Here is a 15,704-nt window from a genome sequence, read left to right as displayed (position 1 = left end):
TTTTCAATTGGTCTTCATTATTTTTTTTTATTTGCCTTCTTCTCCTGACTCTTTCCAGCTTTCACAAGGGTGCCACTGACCCTCTCTAAAAACAAATCCTCTCTAAAGCTACACATTTATAGGCATTGCTACTTTTTATTACTCACCTTTCTGTTCCAACCCTCCTCCCCTATTAATATTCCATATTCTCATTCAAATAAAGCATGGTTGTTAGGGTAAGTTGGACCCTAGCAACCCAATTGCTGACACTGCAAACTGGTGAGCTGCTGAATAAAAAGCTAAATAACTCAAAAAACACAAATGATAAAAAATGAAAATCAATGCAAATTCTCTCAGAGTATTGCTCCCTACATCATACTAGAGTTAACTCAAAGGTGAACGACTCCTTTAACAGAGGAATTAATGCAGGAATAGTTGCAGCCAGGTCTGTGGATTGGCTTTGTTCATGCCCAGTGTCGGCAATCATTCCGAAAGAAAATAAAGTGTTATAAGATGGTGTCTGTGAATCCTTCTGCACTCACCTGATTTTCGGAGTCTGGCAGGGCAAAGGGCATTGTTTTTGGGGAGAGCAGTGGTGTGGAGAGGAAGGGTTTGCCATCCCAGTGGTCATAGCTTATGGGGGAGCTGGCTTTTCTTTTTATGCAAAGACTGTGACTTTTGACAAATAGGAAAATGCAAGTGCCAATCAGAATGCAGCACAGATCAAAGTGTTTGAAATAAAGGAATTCCTTAACTGTGTTTCCCTGTGGTGCATTAAAGGATAAGTAAACCTTTAAAAAAAGTGCATGTTAAATTGATGAGGGGGCTATTCTGAGCACTTTTGTAATTTACATTCATTATTTATTTTGGTTTTATCCCAATATATTAAGGGATACATGTGCTGTTAATATGAATGAATCTTGTTACAACAGCACCACCTGTTGGTCATTTTCTGACCATTCTGACCGCTTCTTTTTTTTTCTTTTTCCTGACAACTTCCTTGACTACTTGGTGGTCAGACTGGTCAGAAACTGGCCAGCAGGTGGTGCTGATCTCACCAAATTCATTCACATTAACAGCACATGTATTTCTTAACACCTTGGATTAAAAACAAAATAAATAATGAATGTACATTACAGAAGTGCTTAGAATAGCAACCTCGTTAATTTTACATGCACTTATTTTAAAGGTTTACTCATCCTTTAAGGAGATATTGTGATGTCACAAGTTTAAGTAGTAACTAGTTTTGTCTTAAATGTTGTGGTAAAACCAAATGTCACAGTTTTCCGTTTGTTTTAGCATCTTGATGGGGGCCCTACCATTCGTGATCTCCCTTTACATATGCAGAACAATATAATAACCAGATTCACTGATGCCTGGGACATTATTAATCTGGGCCAAGTCACTCCTACACTGCACGTGCTGAGCGAAGATCGTCTCCTTTGGCAAAAACTATGCAAGTACCATTTTGCAGAGAAAATGGTAAGTATAATCTGAAGCTGTATCCAGTTAACGTTTGATGTTAATTCTTTTAAAGGAACAGCAACACCAGAAAATGAACATCTTTTAAAGTAATGAAAATATAATGAACTGTTGTGCTGCACTTTTAAATCTGACATGTTTGCTTCAGAAACACTACAATATATTGTTTATATAAACAAGCTGCAGTGTCTCCATGGAGGCAGCCATTAAAAACTTAAAAAGAAGAAAATGCACAGGATACACAGCAGATACCAGATAAGCTCTGTAGTATACAATGGGATTCTTTAGAACTTATCTGTTATCTATCGTGTACCCTGTGCTTGAATGGCTGCCTCCATGGCTATTATAGAGGCTTGTTTATATAAACTATAGTAGTCTTTCTGAAGCAAACACACCAGTTTTACCAGTGCAGGACAACAGTACATTATATTGGCATTCATGTAAGACTCTTTCAGTTTTTGGTGTTACTGATCCTTTAATAAGGAGTGATACAAAATACACCTAAAATAAGTTGCAGGCCCATTATCATGTGATTATCTAATTTATCATGTAAAATTGCATTTTGAGCTTTTATTTATTTTTTTCAAATTAATTTTTCAAAAGTTCGAATACTGCAGTAGTCAGGTACCAACGGTGTAATGCATGGGGTAGGTAGGTAAATGTTAGGGTTTGCATTGTGGGTTGGGCTTTAATTTTGCTTAGCCAGACCCAATCAGCTTCTTCAGCTTATGTCCATCCTTCTGCCAACCCTCAGACCCCAGACAACATCACTTCCATGTTTATGATTGTATCACTTTGGGTAGGGTAACATGTCTGAGTGGGTTACAACTAGGGATGTACCGATTCCAGGATTCGATTCGGAATTTGGCCAGGATTCCGCCTTTTTTAGTAGGATTCGGATTCGCCCAAATCCTTCTGCCCGGCCGAACCAACTCGTATATGCATATGCAAATTAGGGGAGGGGAAGGAAATTGTGACTTTTTGTCACTAAAAAAGGATGTGAAAAATATTTTCCCCTTCCTACCCCTAATTTGCATATGCAAATTAGGATTCTGATGCTGTTCGGTATTCGGCCAAATCTTTTACAAAGGATTCGGGGGTTTGGCCAAATCCAAAATAGTGGATCCCTAGTTACAACATGAGTAAAGATCAAGTGCAGATCCTAACTGGCAAAACCTTTTAGGTTTGAATGTTTCATAAAATTCTACTGAATTTGTTCCCTTTCAGCAAAGATTGATACACAGATATATTTTGCAATATCTCAGTGTTTGAAACGGAGGGCAACTTCATGAATAAAAAAAAGTATACAAAGAGATTGTTTAATGAAATGTGATATAAGTTTTGCCTCTTTTCTCTTTTAGTGACCCATCATTCCCACCCCTTAAGCGGAGTGGAGGGGGGGGGGGTTAGGATTATTGAAATATTTGGCTAGTGGTATTCCATAGAGCTACTCTGAACAGCTGCATCTGCATTCAGGAGGCCAATTAAAATCTGCTATATGTCTTGATGCACAACATCACTTATTCTGCCAATTCACAATCTCAGAAGCTTCGCAGAAATTAATGAATGTTTTTCACGGATAGTTTGCTGCTGTTTGTTTTGGAGTTGGATATGTTTTCGAAATGTTAATCATTTTATCTGGTTTGTTCTAAAATAATAATTATAACCCATAAATAATAATCTCTCTCTCTACTTGCTAGTTGGTTCTAGCCCCAACCCCACGCCCAAGCTGGTTGCTTCCAAGTGGCTACAATTGGGGGCACATTTACTTAGTTCGAGTGAAGGAATAGAATAAAAAAAACTTTGAATTTCAAATGTTTTTTTTGGCTACTTCGACCTTCGACTACGACTAAAAATCGTTCGACTATTCGATAGTATAAGTACTGTCTCTTTAAAAAAAACTGTAGGATTTTTAAAAAAAAATCTGACCTGTATAATTGAATTAAAGGAGAAACAACCCCCTTGTTAAAAAAATCCCTACCCCACATAGAGCCCCTGCCGCCCCCCAGCCTAGCTGCTACCCCAGGCAAATGCCGCTAACTTTTCACTTACCCCTCGGTGCAGCTTCAGGGATTGCAGTTCACGGCAGCCATCTTCCGGGTCTCTGTGTCTTCTTCTGGCGCTTAAGCATTTCTATCCATTTTGGCGCATGCGCTTGCGTCGGTCTCATTCTCAGATTACCGAAGACCCAGAAGATGGCTGCCGTGAACTGCAATCCCTGAATCTGCACCGAGGGGTAAGTAAAAAGTTAGCGGCATTTGCCTGGGGTAGCAGCTAGGCTGGGGGCAGGGGCTCTATGTGGGGTGGGAAGAGTTGCCACCTTTTCTGCAAAAAAATACCGGCCTTCCTATATATTTACCTTTTTCCCTATTAATAACATTGGGATCAGACATCATTTTTACTGGCCAGGTTGGTAAAATACCGGCCAGGTGGCAACCCTAGGGGTGGGGGGTAGGGTTTTTTTTAATAAGGGGTTTGTTTCTCCTTTAAGGGATATATATTCACTAGTCTATTTCTGATTGGTCAACTCCCTGTATTAACCAACACTTTTATTTCACTATCATCTGATCGTCTGAACTGACTGCTGCTCTCTCCAATAGTTCTGCAGGCATTTGATTGTCTCTGAAAAAGGTCACATCGACTGGAAACTGATGTTCTTCGCTCTTCTGAAATATTATCCAACAAGGGAACAATATGGAGACACTTTACAGTTTTGCCAGCATTGCAGCATGCTGTTTTGGAAGGTAAAGAAACATAATAATTAATTAAAAGTGTTAACGCACAGGGAGCATGGGGCAGTGGTTCAGAGTAATCAGCCCTGTAGCATCAGCTTTTATTACAGGCCAACCTCATTTTCTGCTTGATAATTAGTGACGACCCCTAAGCTTAGCTTCTCAACAGCTGCTCAGAGACCACTGAGCATGTGAGTGTCACAGACACTTTCCAAGATGGTGACCCCCTGTGACAAGTTTGATATCCCGGATCATTGCTGCTATTGACAAGCTGAAAGGCTGGTGCAATAAGATCATTACATAAAATACGGCATTTTTAGCCATATTCATTTTTAGGGTTTAGTTCTCCTTTAAATCGCTGACTAACTCAGAGATCGAAGTAGTGTTCTGGTGTTTATTAGCCATCCAGTCACTCCAGTCTTTTTATAGATTACATTTTTGGCTAACTAACTATATTAGAAACATGTTTTATACCTCAGTCTAGATACCAGATAGATAGATAGATAGATAGATAGATAGATAGATAGATAGATAGATAGATAGATAGATAGATAGATAGATAGATAGATAGATAGATAGATAGATAGATAGATACTATAGATAGATAGATACTATAGATAGATAGATACTATAGATAGATAGATACTATAGATAGATAGATAGATAGATAGATAGATAGATAGATACTATAGATAGATACTATAGATAGATACTATAGATAGATACTATAGATACTATATAGATAGATAGATAGATACTATAGATAGATAGATACTATAGATAGATAGATACTATAGATAGATAGATACTATAGATAGATAGATACTATAGATAGATACTATAGATAGATACTATAGATAGATACTATAGATAGATAGATACTATAGATAGATAGATACTATAGATAGATAGATACTATAGATAGATAGATAGATAGATACTATAGATAGATAGATAGATACTATAGATAGATAGATAGATACTATAGATAGATAGATAGATACTATAGATAGATAGATACTATAGATAGATAGATAGATAGATAGATACTATAGATAGATACTTAGATAGATAGATAGATACTTAGATAGATAGATACTATAGATACTATAGATAGATAGATACTATAGATAGATAGATAGATACTATAGATACTATAGATAGATACTATAGATACTATAGATAGATACTATAGATAGATACTATAGATAGATACTATAGATAGATACTATAGATAGATGATAGATAGATAGATAGATATACACTGAACTGCAGAGCCATACATCTTACAACACAACAAAGAGCTAAATAAAAAAAAATTGTAAACAGTCAGAAAGATGGAGTGCCACATGTTAAGTACCTTCCCCATATAGCTTCCAGTCTAAGTGGTATTGCATGGGCTTCCAATTAACTGGTGCAATCTGTGGTTCTCAAAGGTGTGCTTTAACCCCAAAATTTTGAACATAGTGGGTCTCCCATTCACCAATAGGACTATAAAGAATCTCCCCTGAATTGTCATAAATACACAGGCTGATGAGGCATAGGGGTATATTTATCAAAGAGTGACGTTAATAGTAAAGTTCCGCCACTAGAGTGAAATTCCGCCACTCTCCATTCATTTCTATGGGATTTTTGTAGGCGTATTTATCAAAGGGTGAACTTTCACTTCACCCATTGACAAATACGCCTTTCAAAATCCCATAGAAATTAATTGAGAGCTGCGGAATTTCACTCTAGTGGCGGAACTTCACTCTTTGATAAATTTACCCCCATAGACTCCAGCCAATCAGCAAAACAGGTGGATACCTTATCAGGGGCCTTACATGTGTTTGGCCACCTTTCTGTTGTTCTGGCCAATGGCTGAAGCAATCTGATCAGCAGAATTGTGCCTCCTCTTCCGTTCACTTTCAGCTGACCAATGGAAATATCCCATCAGGAACGATGCACCAAGATCACAGGAGTTTCTGTCTGAGCACCCCACCGACTGGCCATACATACCTAGATGGTCAGAGTCGAAACCAGACAAACTGGCCAGCTTAAATGACTAGCAATCTACATTCCATAATTGCCCTGGGGACGTATGGCTTTATCTCATGTAGGTAACAGTGCTTAGGGAGCCAATGAGATTAATGGGCCTAGGAGTTCAGATAACCGGATTCTGTTTATTTCTTTTATTACTCAACAATACACATTAAAGGGGTTGTTCACCTTTAAATTAACTTCTAGTATGATACAGAGAGGGATATTCTGAGTCAATTTGCAGTTGGCTTTCATTTTTTATTATTTATGTTTTTTTTAGTTATTTAGTTTTTATTCAGCAGCTCTCCAGTTTGCAATTTCAGCAATCTGGTTGCTAGGGTCCAAATTACCATAGCAACCATGCACTGATATGGATAAGAGACTGGAATATGAATAGGAGAGAGTCTGAATAGAAAGATCAGTAATAAAAGTGGCAATAACAATACATTTGTAGCCTTACAGAGCATTTGTTTTTAGATGGGGTCAGTGACCCCAATTTGAAAGCTGGAAAGAGTCAGATGATGACTAATTACAAAGTTGCTTAGAATCAGCCATTCTGTAACAAACTAAAAGTTAACGTAAAGGTGAGCCAACCCTTTAATGGTCTAAAGTACAATCTGTTGGTCCCAGTCTTTGTCCTTGGTACCCAATGTACTTTCAAAGCCGTCACTTTAACACAACATAATCCAATGTTTCTCATTTTCTATTCTACCTTTCTGCTCTGTTTCCTTCTTTCCTTTCAAAGGATTACCATCTTGCGCTTTTATTTAAGGTATTTGCAGCATGTTTATATTCAGACTTTGTATTCAGGTTTTATTATTATTGCAAAAATATACGTTTTGTTCTATACAGTAGATACACCAGTGCACCAATAACCAGAAATTAAAATATTCCCAACACTTCATAAGTTAACCAGCTATAGAGATTAAAGGGGAACTATCGTGAAAATCTAATTTTCCCAGCGGATGGATAGGATGAAAATAATAATATTCTTAAATATATTCATTTAACAGAAATGCTTACTTTTTGAAAGGCATTCAATAATATTACAGTGAGTTAGAATGCTTTCTCTGAGAGCCAGTTCAAGCAATTGCTGAATGGGAGTGGCTATACCCCCACTGTGATGTCACGTAGCAACTAGCGAAGTCCCACCCTCTTCATGCTGAATTCAAAGCATCCACACACCAACTGCATTCTCTGGAATCTCATTCTGAGAATAGCAAGGCTGTTATACTTTTATAGTGTGAAAATGCTGATATTATTGGCAGAATGAGATTTTTGCATTCTCCCAGATCAAAGGAAGGACAGAGCTTGGTAAATATTGTACAGATATAAAAAAAAAAAAGGGTATTATGCACCTACTTTTTGCACATTGCACCTCACATGTTTCATATGTCTCTGTAGGTCAATAACAACCAGCCAGCAATTCACTTTGAACAGGCTACTTACTAAAAGGTGCAAAATATGGGTAATTGAACTGGTACAAATTAGCACCTTTGTTTGAAATCACCCTGTCTATAAATGTATTTGTGTGACAGTGCGTTTGTGTATGTTTTAGTCTCCCAGTAATTTTTTGTGTATAAATCTGTGTCTTTGTGTGTTCCCATTTTTTTTTGTGTTGTCAATGTGTTTTAGAGGAACAGTAATATCAAAATATGACATGTTAATAAATGTACTGTTGCCCTGGGGTGTTTGCTTCAGAAACAGAGCCATGGAGCAGCCATTCAGGTTGAATTAGGGCTATAAGGTTCAGGTTTAGTAGCAGATACGCTCTGTACAAATTGGCCCAAGAAGCAATCAGGGAACAGGTGCTGCTGGACTAGGAGGGCCTTCCTGAATGGACTCACTGCCCTGGAGATGTGCAACCCTAGCAAGAGTCTAGAGTGCTACTTGTGGGAAGAGGAGACAACCCATTAGTACTGCCTGTGTTCCTTCAATGCTGCCTAAGGCTCTGCGCTCAGTTTCTGGAAGCTTGGTTTTCCCGCCTTACTATGCCAGCCTATGGGCTCCTAGGGATCTCCCCTTTGCATGAGGCCCGTGCCTCTTACTGTCACTAAAGCTTTCTGAATGTACTCCTCCTGCTGGAGCCGGGATGGTTACTCCTATCTCTCACACTCACCCCTGTCATGCTTACCTTCTACTCTCACACTCACCCCTGCCACTCCTATCTCTCACACTCACCCTGCCACTCCTATCTCTCGCACACTCACCCCAGCCACTAATATCTCACTCACACTCACCCCAGCCACTCCTATCTCTCGCACACTCACCCCAGCCACTAATATCTCACTTACACTCACCCCAGCCACTCCTATCTCTCTCACACTCACCCATGCCATAATAAAAAGTTGCAACTTCAAGCATTTATACCAACATCTCTAAAAAAAGACATGTATGCAACTTTTAAGCGCCTCCCATATTGAAACTGACCTAAACTTAAGATTACTAGTGAATCTTCACTAGGCACAACCGAACGCTAACAAATATTCGCTATGAAATGGTCGCACTGAAAAAGTATCGATAGCGAAAAGTCGCCAGCGTTTGGCGCCCAGGATGCAACTTCAAATTTTAGTGAATTAGCGTAGTGGTAACAAATTTGAATACACTGCCTGATTAATGTTTGGCCAAAAGTGGCAAATAAGTAAGTCATCAAAAGAAAACATCATATTTTTAGAAAACACACATTCTGCCAAATCTAAAATGGGTAAATATATCTTTGTATGGCAAAGCAGCAACACTACCCTAAACTTAGTTTTTTTATATAATTTCTGAAAATCATCACAAAGTTTGCATTTTACCTCATTATATACACCCCACATTTGTAACTTACCAGCATAAAGCATCCTAAATATGAACACATAAAATTCACTAAGCGCCGAAGCGCCGAACGCTAGCGTTACTTCGCTAGCGTTTGTCATTTTCGTTACTGCGCAAATTCACTAACGAACGCTGGCGTAGTTTCGCTAGTGTTACTTCGCACCCTTACGCCTGGCGAAGTTTCGCTAGCGACGTAACTACGCAAATTCACTAACGCGCGCAGTGTACTGAACGCCACCTTTTACGCTAGACTTCCTTCGCCACCTCAGACCTGGCGAAGCGCAATAGAGTAGATAGGGATTGTTTCAGAAAAAGTAAAAAAAAAAAGGTGATAGGCTGAAAAAGATCGAAAAAATTTTTGGGGCTCCCCTCCTTCCCCCCTACATTTCCTGACTCATGGCAACTTACCTAGACAGTGGGCACATGTGTAGGGCAAAATAAAAATTTTATTTGATGATTTGAAGGTTTTCTAGCCATTTGTAGTGCTGATACGTATTCCTCCATTGAAATTTGAATTTCGCGCCGTATGCAAATTAGACTTCGCTAGTGTAACTTCGCTTTACTTAGCGAATCAACGCTAGCGCAACTTCGCAACCTTATGCTACCCCTGAGCGCAACTTCGGATTTTAGTGAATTTGCGAAGCGCTGGCGAAACTACGCCTGGCGAAGTGTGGCGAAGTTACGCCTGGCGCAACTACGAATCTTAGTGAATTTGCCCCATAGGGTCTACTGAATAGTTTGATGCCTTAATGCATAGATTTACCAAACCATGTGGCATACAGAGACCCCCAAATTCAAATAGTACATATAAATTTTCACATGACACTGACTGTTACACTATAAGCACCTGGCACGTGCATTACCCTAGAAAACCATATTTTTTCTGAAAGTAAATATTCCAACTAATCTAAAACGGGTAAATATTTATTGCCACTACAAACTACCAAACTGCAAAATTATGCTAAACATAATGCCCTTTATTAAATTTCTTTAAATCATCACAAAGCTTGCATTTTACCCCATTATTTACCCCACATTTCGTAACATATCAGCATAGGGGCTCAACTACATGGTGCAACTTCTTCAGATCCGACACTCTAAGAGGAAGCGCATGCAACAAGACCGGTGCGCCGAATATAATGTAAGTAATAAAAATATTGCACCTACAAACTGCATGCATCTGACATGACTGTTGGATGCAAATGCCGCACGTTGCGTCTTCATTCGACAGTAATTGAATGCATGCAGTTTGTAGGTGCGATATTTCTATTACTTACTGTACATTATATTCGGTGCATCCATCTTGTCGTATGCGCTTCCTCTCAGCGTGTCGGATCTGAAGAAGTTGCACCATGTAGTTCAGTCCTAAAGCATCCAAAATATGAACGCATGGGGTCTATGGAACACATTGATGCCCAATATGCATAGATTTACCAAACCATGTGGCGCACAGAGACCCCCAAATGGATATATAGCAGACAAAATTTACATGAGCAAAATTAAGTAACAAAGAACAGTGGTAAATGCGATAAAATCACGAAATCAATAAAATCCAATAAAACCACAAAAATCAATGCTTTTTTTTTCCCGCCTAGTGTAATCAGCAGTCATAATCACTTTGACTATTTTAGCATGGGCAAATATGTTTTACGGAAAGAAACAAGCGAACAACACCTATGCAGAGCTGAAAATGCAATAAAACAGCTTAACATGCTAAAAAATTGCTAAATATGCACAAACTCACTAAAATTGCAAAATAATCAGCAAAATAACATACAAAAGGTATTGTGCAGTACTGTACGCTATTCACAAGGGCAATAAAACATTTTTTTCAGGCAAAAAAAAATTATACAATAAGAAAAAAAAACAACAAAATAGTGTGCGTATGCGTGTGTACAATTCTCAAAATTACGTGTTATGTTCGTGTGTGTGCGGGTACAAGTGTGTGAGTATGTAACCCCCCCGATCCCCAAAAATGTATGTGTGTGTAATAAGTGTGTGTTTGTGTGTGTGTGTATGTGTAACACTAACCTGGAAAACACATGACAATCTATTGGGGTTGCAGGAGGGGGTCCCACGAAGAGTAGTAGTAGTCTTCAGTGAAGATCCAGGGACTGGGTGGTGCTGCAGGTATAGGTAGCACAGGCAGCAGCAGGACACGTAGAAATCACGTGCCTGCTGCTACCTTGGAGCCCCTGAGCGATTGCGTCCCAGGGGCCTCTCAATACCCCACTTTGCTTATTTCCTAGCGGCAGGGGAACAAGCTGGGAGCAGTCCCCCCCTTCTGTAGCCATCACCCCTACTGTAGTCAGTCCCCCTCTGTAGCCAGCCCCCCTGCAGCCAGCCACCTCCTGCAGCCGCCCCCTGCAACCAGTCTCACCCTGCAACCAGTCTCACCCACCTGTAGCCAACCTCACCCACCTTCAGCCAGCCCCCCTGCAGCAGCCTTCTCTCCCCTGACTCATCCTCATCCCCCTCCACCCCCCCTGCAGTCAGCCAACATCGTAGTTTTTACAAGTTTTACTCAGTAACATGAAGACTTTTGCTCTCCGTCTGAAACTCCCCCTCCCTCCCAGAAACGAGGCAGTAGGAAATAAAGGTGGACTTGCTAAACGTGTGTAAATCCCAGCCGCACATTAGTCTGTATGCCAGCACTGAGACGCGAGTAGTGAATGTGCTGCTGCTCCGGTTTCATTTTGTGCTTATGTAACATTTGTGCGTCTCAGTGCTGGCATACAGACTAATGTGCGGCTGGGATTTACACACGTTTAGCAAGTCCACCTTTATTTCCTACTGCCTCGTTTCTGGGAGGGAGGGGGAGTTTCAGACGGAGAGCAAAAGTCTTCATGTTACTGAGTAAAACTTGTAAAAACTACGATGTTGGCTGACTGCAGGGGGGATGGAGGGGGATGAATCTCACGGGAGAGAAGGACCGTGTTACAGTCTACCTTTCTTTCCTAGCTTTATACAGTTTCTGATTGACAGCTCTGACTGCCAATGAGATAGAGAACAGAGTTGTTATGCAGAAAAACTCGACTCCGACGCCAGAGCTAGCCAGAGGCAGGTAGGAGAGAAGCAGCTGGCATGGATTCACTAGAAAGACTGCAATATTTTAAAAACTGTAAACATTTTTTAATACATTATATTTAGACATTTGAATAACTTCATGTAATGATTGTTTTTACCAATTTTTAATTTCGCGATAGTTCCCCTTTAAATAATGGGGCTGATGGGAAAGTGTATAACAGGTTCACTTTACATAAATCAAAACATAAGTGGGGAATATAGTACTAGGGATCCAAGGCTAATGTGCGTTAATCCACACAATTGCAAAAGTGCTTCGAAGAGCACTCAGAGCAATTTCAATGAAATTTAATTAAAAATAAATGTATTTACAGATGGTTTAGGGTCGCAGGATGGCAAAAAGTCTACCTGTGCCCAATTCAAGATGGTATGTTGTCCTTATGCTCAGGAACTGGGGCTATCCAGATAATGGATCTTTCCGTAATTTGGAACTTCATAAGACATATTATGTAAAAAACGAGAATGTGCCAGTGCATTTGAATCTTTTAGATATAGAAGGAATGTGCTTTAAAAAGTTGTGTTTTGGGTTACTTCATTGTAAATTTCTGCAAAATCCCTACTAGTCCCGCCCATCTGTTCCACTTCCTGCTCACTGAATTCCCAGGCTGTGCAGAGGACCCGGTGGCTCTCAGCTCACTGTACTGTAGGACTGGAACCAATCAGCAGCTAGCAGGACCTGATAGGGAGCTGAAGCCTGTCTTTGCTTGTGTGACTGAAGGACTGTGATTGGCTGTCCCCCTCCTACTGTGCTTCTGGTAGGGACCGTTAGGACACGCCCACCCCTCATTTGAAACACAGACAGGGACCAGAGAACATCTATAGGGAGCTCCAATAAAGGCGCTATTTTTAAAGATGATATTAATTTTAAGCATCATGTAAAAGCAACACCATATATTGTACATAATTACCTACAAAATTCGTTTTTTTATCTCCTGTAAGTCTACTAGAAAATCATGTTAACATTAAATAAAAACCCTGGTTTTGCTTCCAATAAGGATTAATTATATCTTAGTTGCGATCAGAGAAAAAGGAAATCCTTTTAACATTTTTTGATTATTTGGATAAAATGGAGTGTATGGGAGACGGGCTTTCCATAATTCGGATAACGGGTTTCTGGATAACGGATCCCATCCCTGTATATAATATAGTGACAGCCGACAGTGGGGTGAGACCGATGACAAAGTTCTCCCCACCAAGGTCATGCAGTCCTTTGAGTGGGCTTTCCACTCGAGCCCATCCATACTGTGAACAAAACCAAAGACAAGATGGCGGTCCTCCAGGTTGCAGTATTAAAATCCAAAAAGCTTTATTGTCAAACTACCTTCAAAAAAATAGAATAGATACCATTAAGTCATACACTCCCATTACCATGACATTTACATCCACCTGGCGCATTTCATGCCCATCACCAGCACTTCTTCAGTGGCGGTTAGTAGCTAGAGGTTATCTCCCATGCATCCGAATCTGCTTGCAGTATCCATGTAGAGATATAGGTTTTTTTTAATTGTTATTAAAATGAATACATGAGCATGAGTGTATAGTGATTTGGTTTCCTTTTCTTATTTCTCCAGGACACAGGACATCCCTGCACTGCCAATGATCCTGCCAGCTGTCTGATTCCAGTCTCTCCCCAGCACTTTATTGACCTCTTCAGGTTCTGATTGGGATGTTCTATTCCTCCGTCCTTTATTTTTGTGTGTTTTAAATACTAGGGTTGCACAGAACCCATAATTGTCAGCTTCAGCTGAATTCCAAATCCTCCACCAAAGATTCAGGGTAATACTGAACTGAATCCATACATATTCAAATGTGAGCAAAATCCTAACATCGATTAAAACGACAAAACTACACTGAGCTGAGCAATTTTAGTGGATGTTGTGTAAGTAGTTACTTCTGCTGATTGAGACCAACATTTTACGACTTATTTTTAAGCGTTCTTATTGCTTTTTGATCATTCCTTTTGTTGACACTAAAATGAAGCCAATATATATATTTCCAATGCTTTTCCATAGTACATTCTGAACTTCTACAGAAAACAATTTGTGTGCAGGTTTGGGATCTTTTATCCAGAATGCTTGGGACCTTTTCTGTATAACACTCCCAAAAACTGTGCAAAAAAAATCATTTATGAAAGGGGTGGTTCACCTTTACATTAACTGTTAATATGTGATAGAATGACTAATTCTAAGCAACTTTTCAATTGTCCTATTTTTATAGTTTTTGAATTATTTGCCGCCTTCTGACTTTTTCTAGCTTTGAAATGGGGGTCATTGACCCCATCTAAAAAACAAATGTTCTGTAAGGCTACACATTTATTGCTATTTTTTATTACTCATCGTTCTATTCAGGCCCTCTCCTATTCATATTTCAGTCTCCTATTCAGATCAGTGCATGGTTGCTAGGGTAATTGGACCCTAGAAACCAGATGGCTGAAACTGCAACCACGAGTTACTAAATAAAAAGCATAATTAGTCAAAACCCATAATTGAAAATGTAAACCAATTGCAAACTTTCAGATTATTATTCTCTACATCATACTAAAAGTTAATTTAAGGGTGAACAACCCCTTTAAAATTTGCATTTCATCTTATTTCTGTTAAAAAAAAAAAAGATACTGTTATTCTGCTAAACACTTGAGAACAGGGTCTTTATACAGTACATACTGCAGTTTATTTTTTAGATATTTTAAAGATATTGAAACCTGTGCAGGTGATCACTATCTCCCTTTCTGTTATTGTCTAATTTATTTAAATGTTGTCGTTATGTATGTGTTTTTTTTTAACTGTGCAGGTGATTATATGGGACGATTGTTGATATTTTTTAGCAAGAAATAATGTATCTGCTTATGGAAGGCAGAAGTCATGATAGGAAGTGTTTGGGTAATGTGCAATGGATTCTTAGGAGAAGGGACCACTCTTAAACATTTCAACTTCAATATGTTCCTCCAACCTGGTGGGGTTGGGACAGGGAAAGTAATTTTATGGTTTAATATGAAGGCTATAAAACAGATTAAGACTTGTATTCTGCAATTTAATAAAAGGCATATTGATGTTATTTGTTCTGTATTTAACTGGACCACTTTAACATATGGAAAAATGTTAGATACGAAGACAACGAGGACCATAGAAGGTCACAGAGGCACAAATGAACAAACTTGACTTAAAGGAGAAAGAAGCCTATAGATAAAAGATCACTTCAGCTTTACAAAGTTTCCTCGTGAGACAACTTTTGAAAACAAAGCGCTCCGAGTGCCACCCCGCCGTCGATTCACATTTTAGCTGTTTTTTTTGGGAGATTAGTTGCCTGAAGAAGAGGCGATTTGTCGCTGGGCGACTAATCTCCCCCAGTAGCCATGTCTGGTACAGTCTCACTGATACAGTTCAGAAGGGAGGCATTTCAGTGGCAACTAAAATTTCAAGGGGGTTATTTATCAAAGTCCGGATTTATCTCAATATTTTCTGAAAAAAACTCCAACCAAATCCGCACAGTTTTTTGGGCTTATTTATTAATACACTTTCCCGAAAATTTTGTTTGCGGGAAAAAATCCAGAAAAATCATATTTTAACAAATTTTTCCGATTTTTCACTCGAA

The 15,704-nt window shown here is 39.2% G+C and overlaps 1 protein-coding gene across 5 annotated transcripts in view; it reads left to right on the top strand.

The window, feature by feature from the left end:
• fbxo25.L (F-box protein 25 L homeolog) overlaps positions 1-15,167 on the top strand; it is a 32,117-nt gene extending 16,950 nt beyond the window's left edge. For 4 of the 5 annotated variants that reach the window (XM_041563516.1, XM_041563514.1, XM_041563513.1 and 1 more), the window contains exons 8-11: positions 1,279-1,461; positions 4,062-4,205; positions 6,958-6,984; positions 13,685-13,963. In XM_041563516.1, the coding sequence (XP_041419450.1) occupies positions 1,279-1,461; positions 4,062-4,205; positions 6,958-6,984; positions 13,685-13,774 (444 nt within the window). In that variant the 3' untranslated portion in view covers positions 13,775-13,963. Of the gene's footprint in view, positions 1-1,278; positions 1,462-4,061; positions 4,206-6,957; positions 6,985-13,684 lie in introns of all 5 variants that reach the window. The other variant, XM_041563517.1, reaches the window with a different exon arrangement.
• The last annotated feature ends 537 nt before the right edge of the window (positions 15,168-15,704 follow it).

Source organism: Xenopus laevis, chromosome 5L (genome assembly GCF_017654675.1).
Source record: "Xenopus laevis strain J_2021 chromosome 5L, Xenopus_laevis_v10.1, whole genome shotgun sequence".
Classification (NCBI taxonomy): Eukaryota; Metazoa; Chordata; class Amphibia; order Anura; family Pipidae; genus Xenopus; species Xenopus laevis.
Note: the sequence above shows the minus strand (reverse complement) of the source record. Positions and strands in the feature narration are given on the sequence as shown.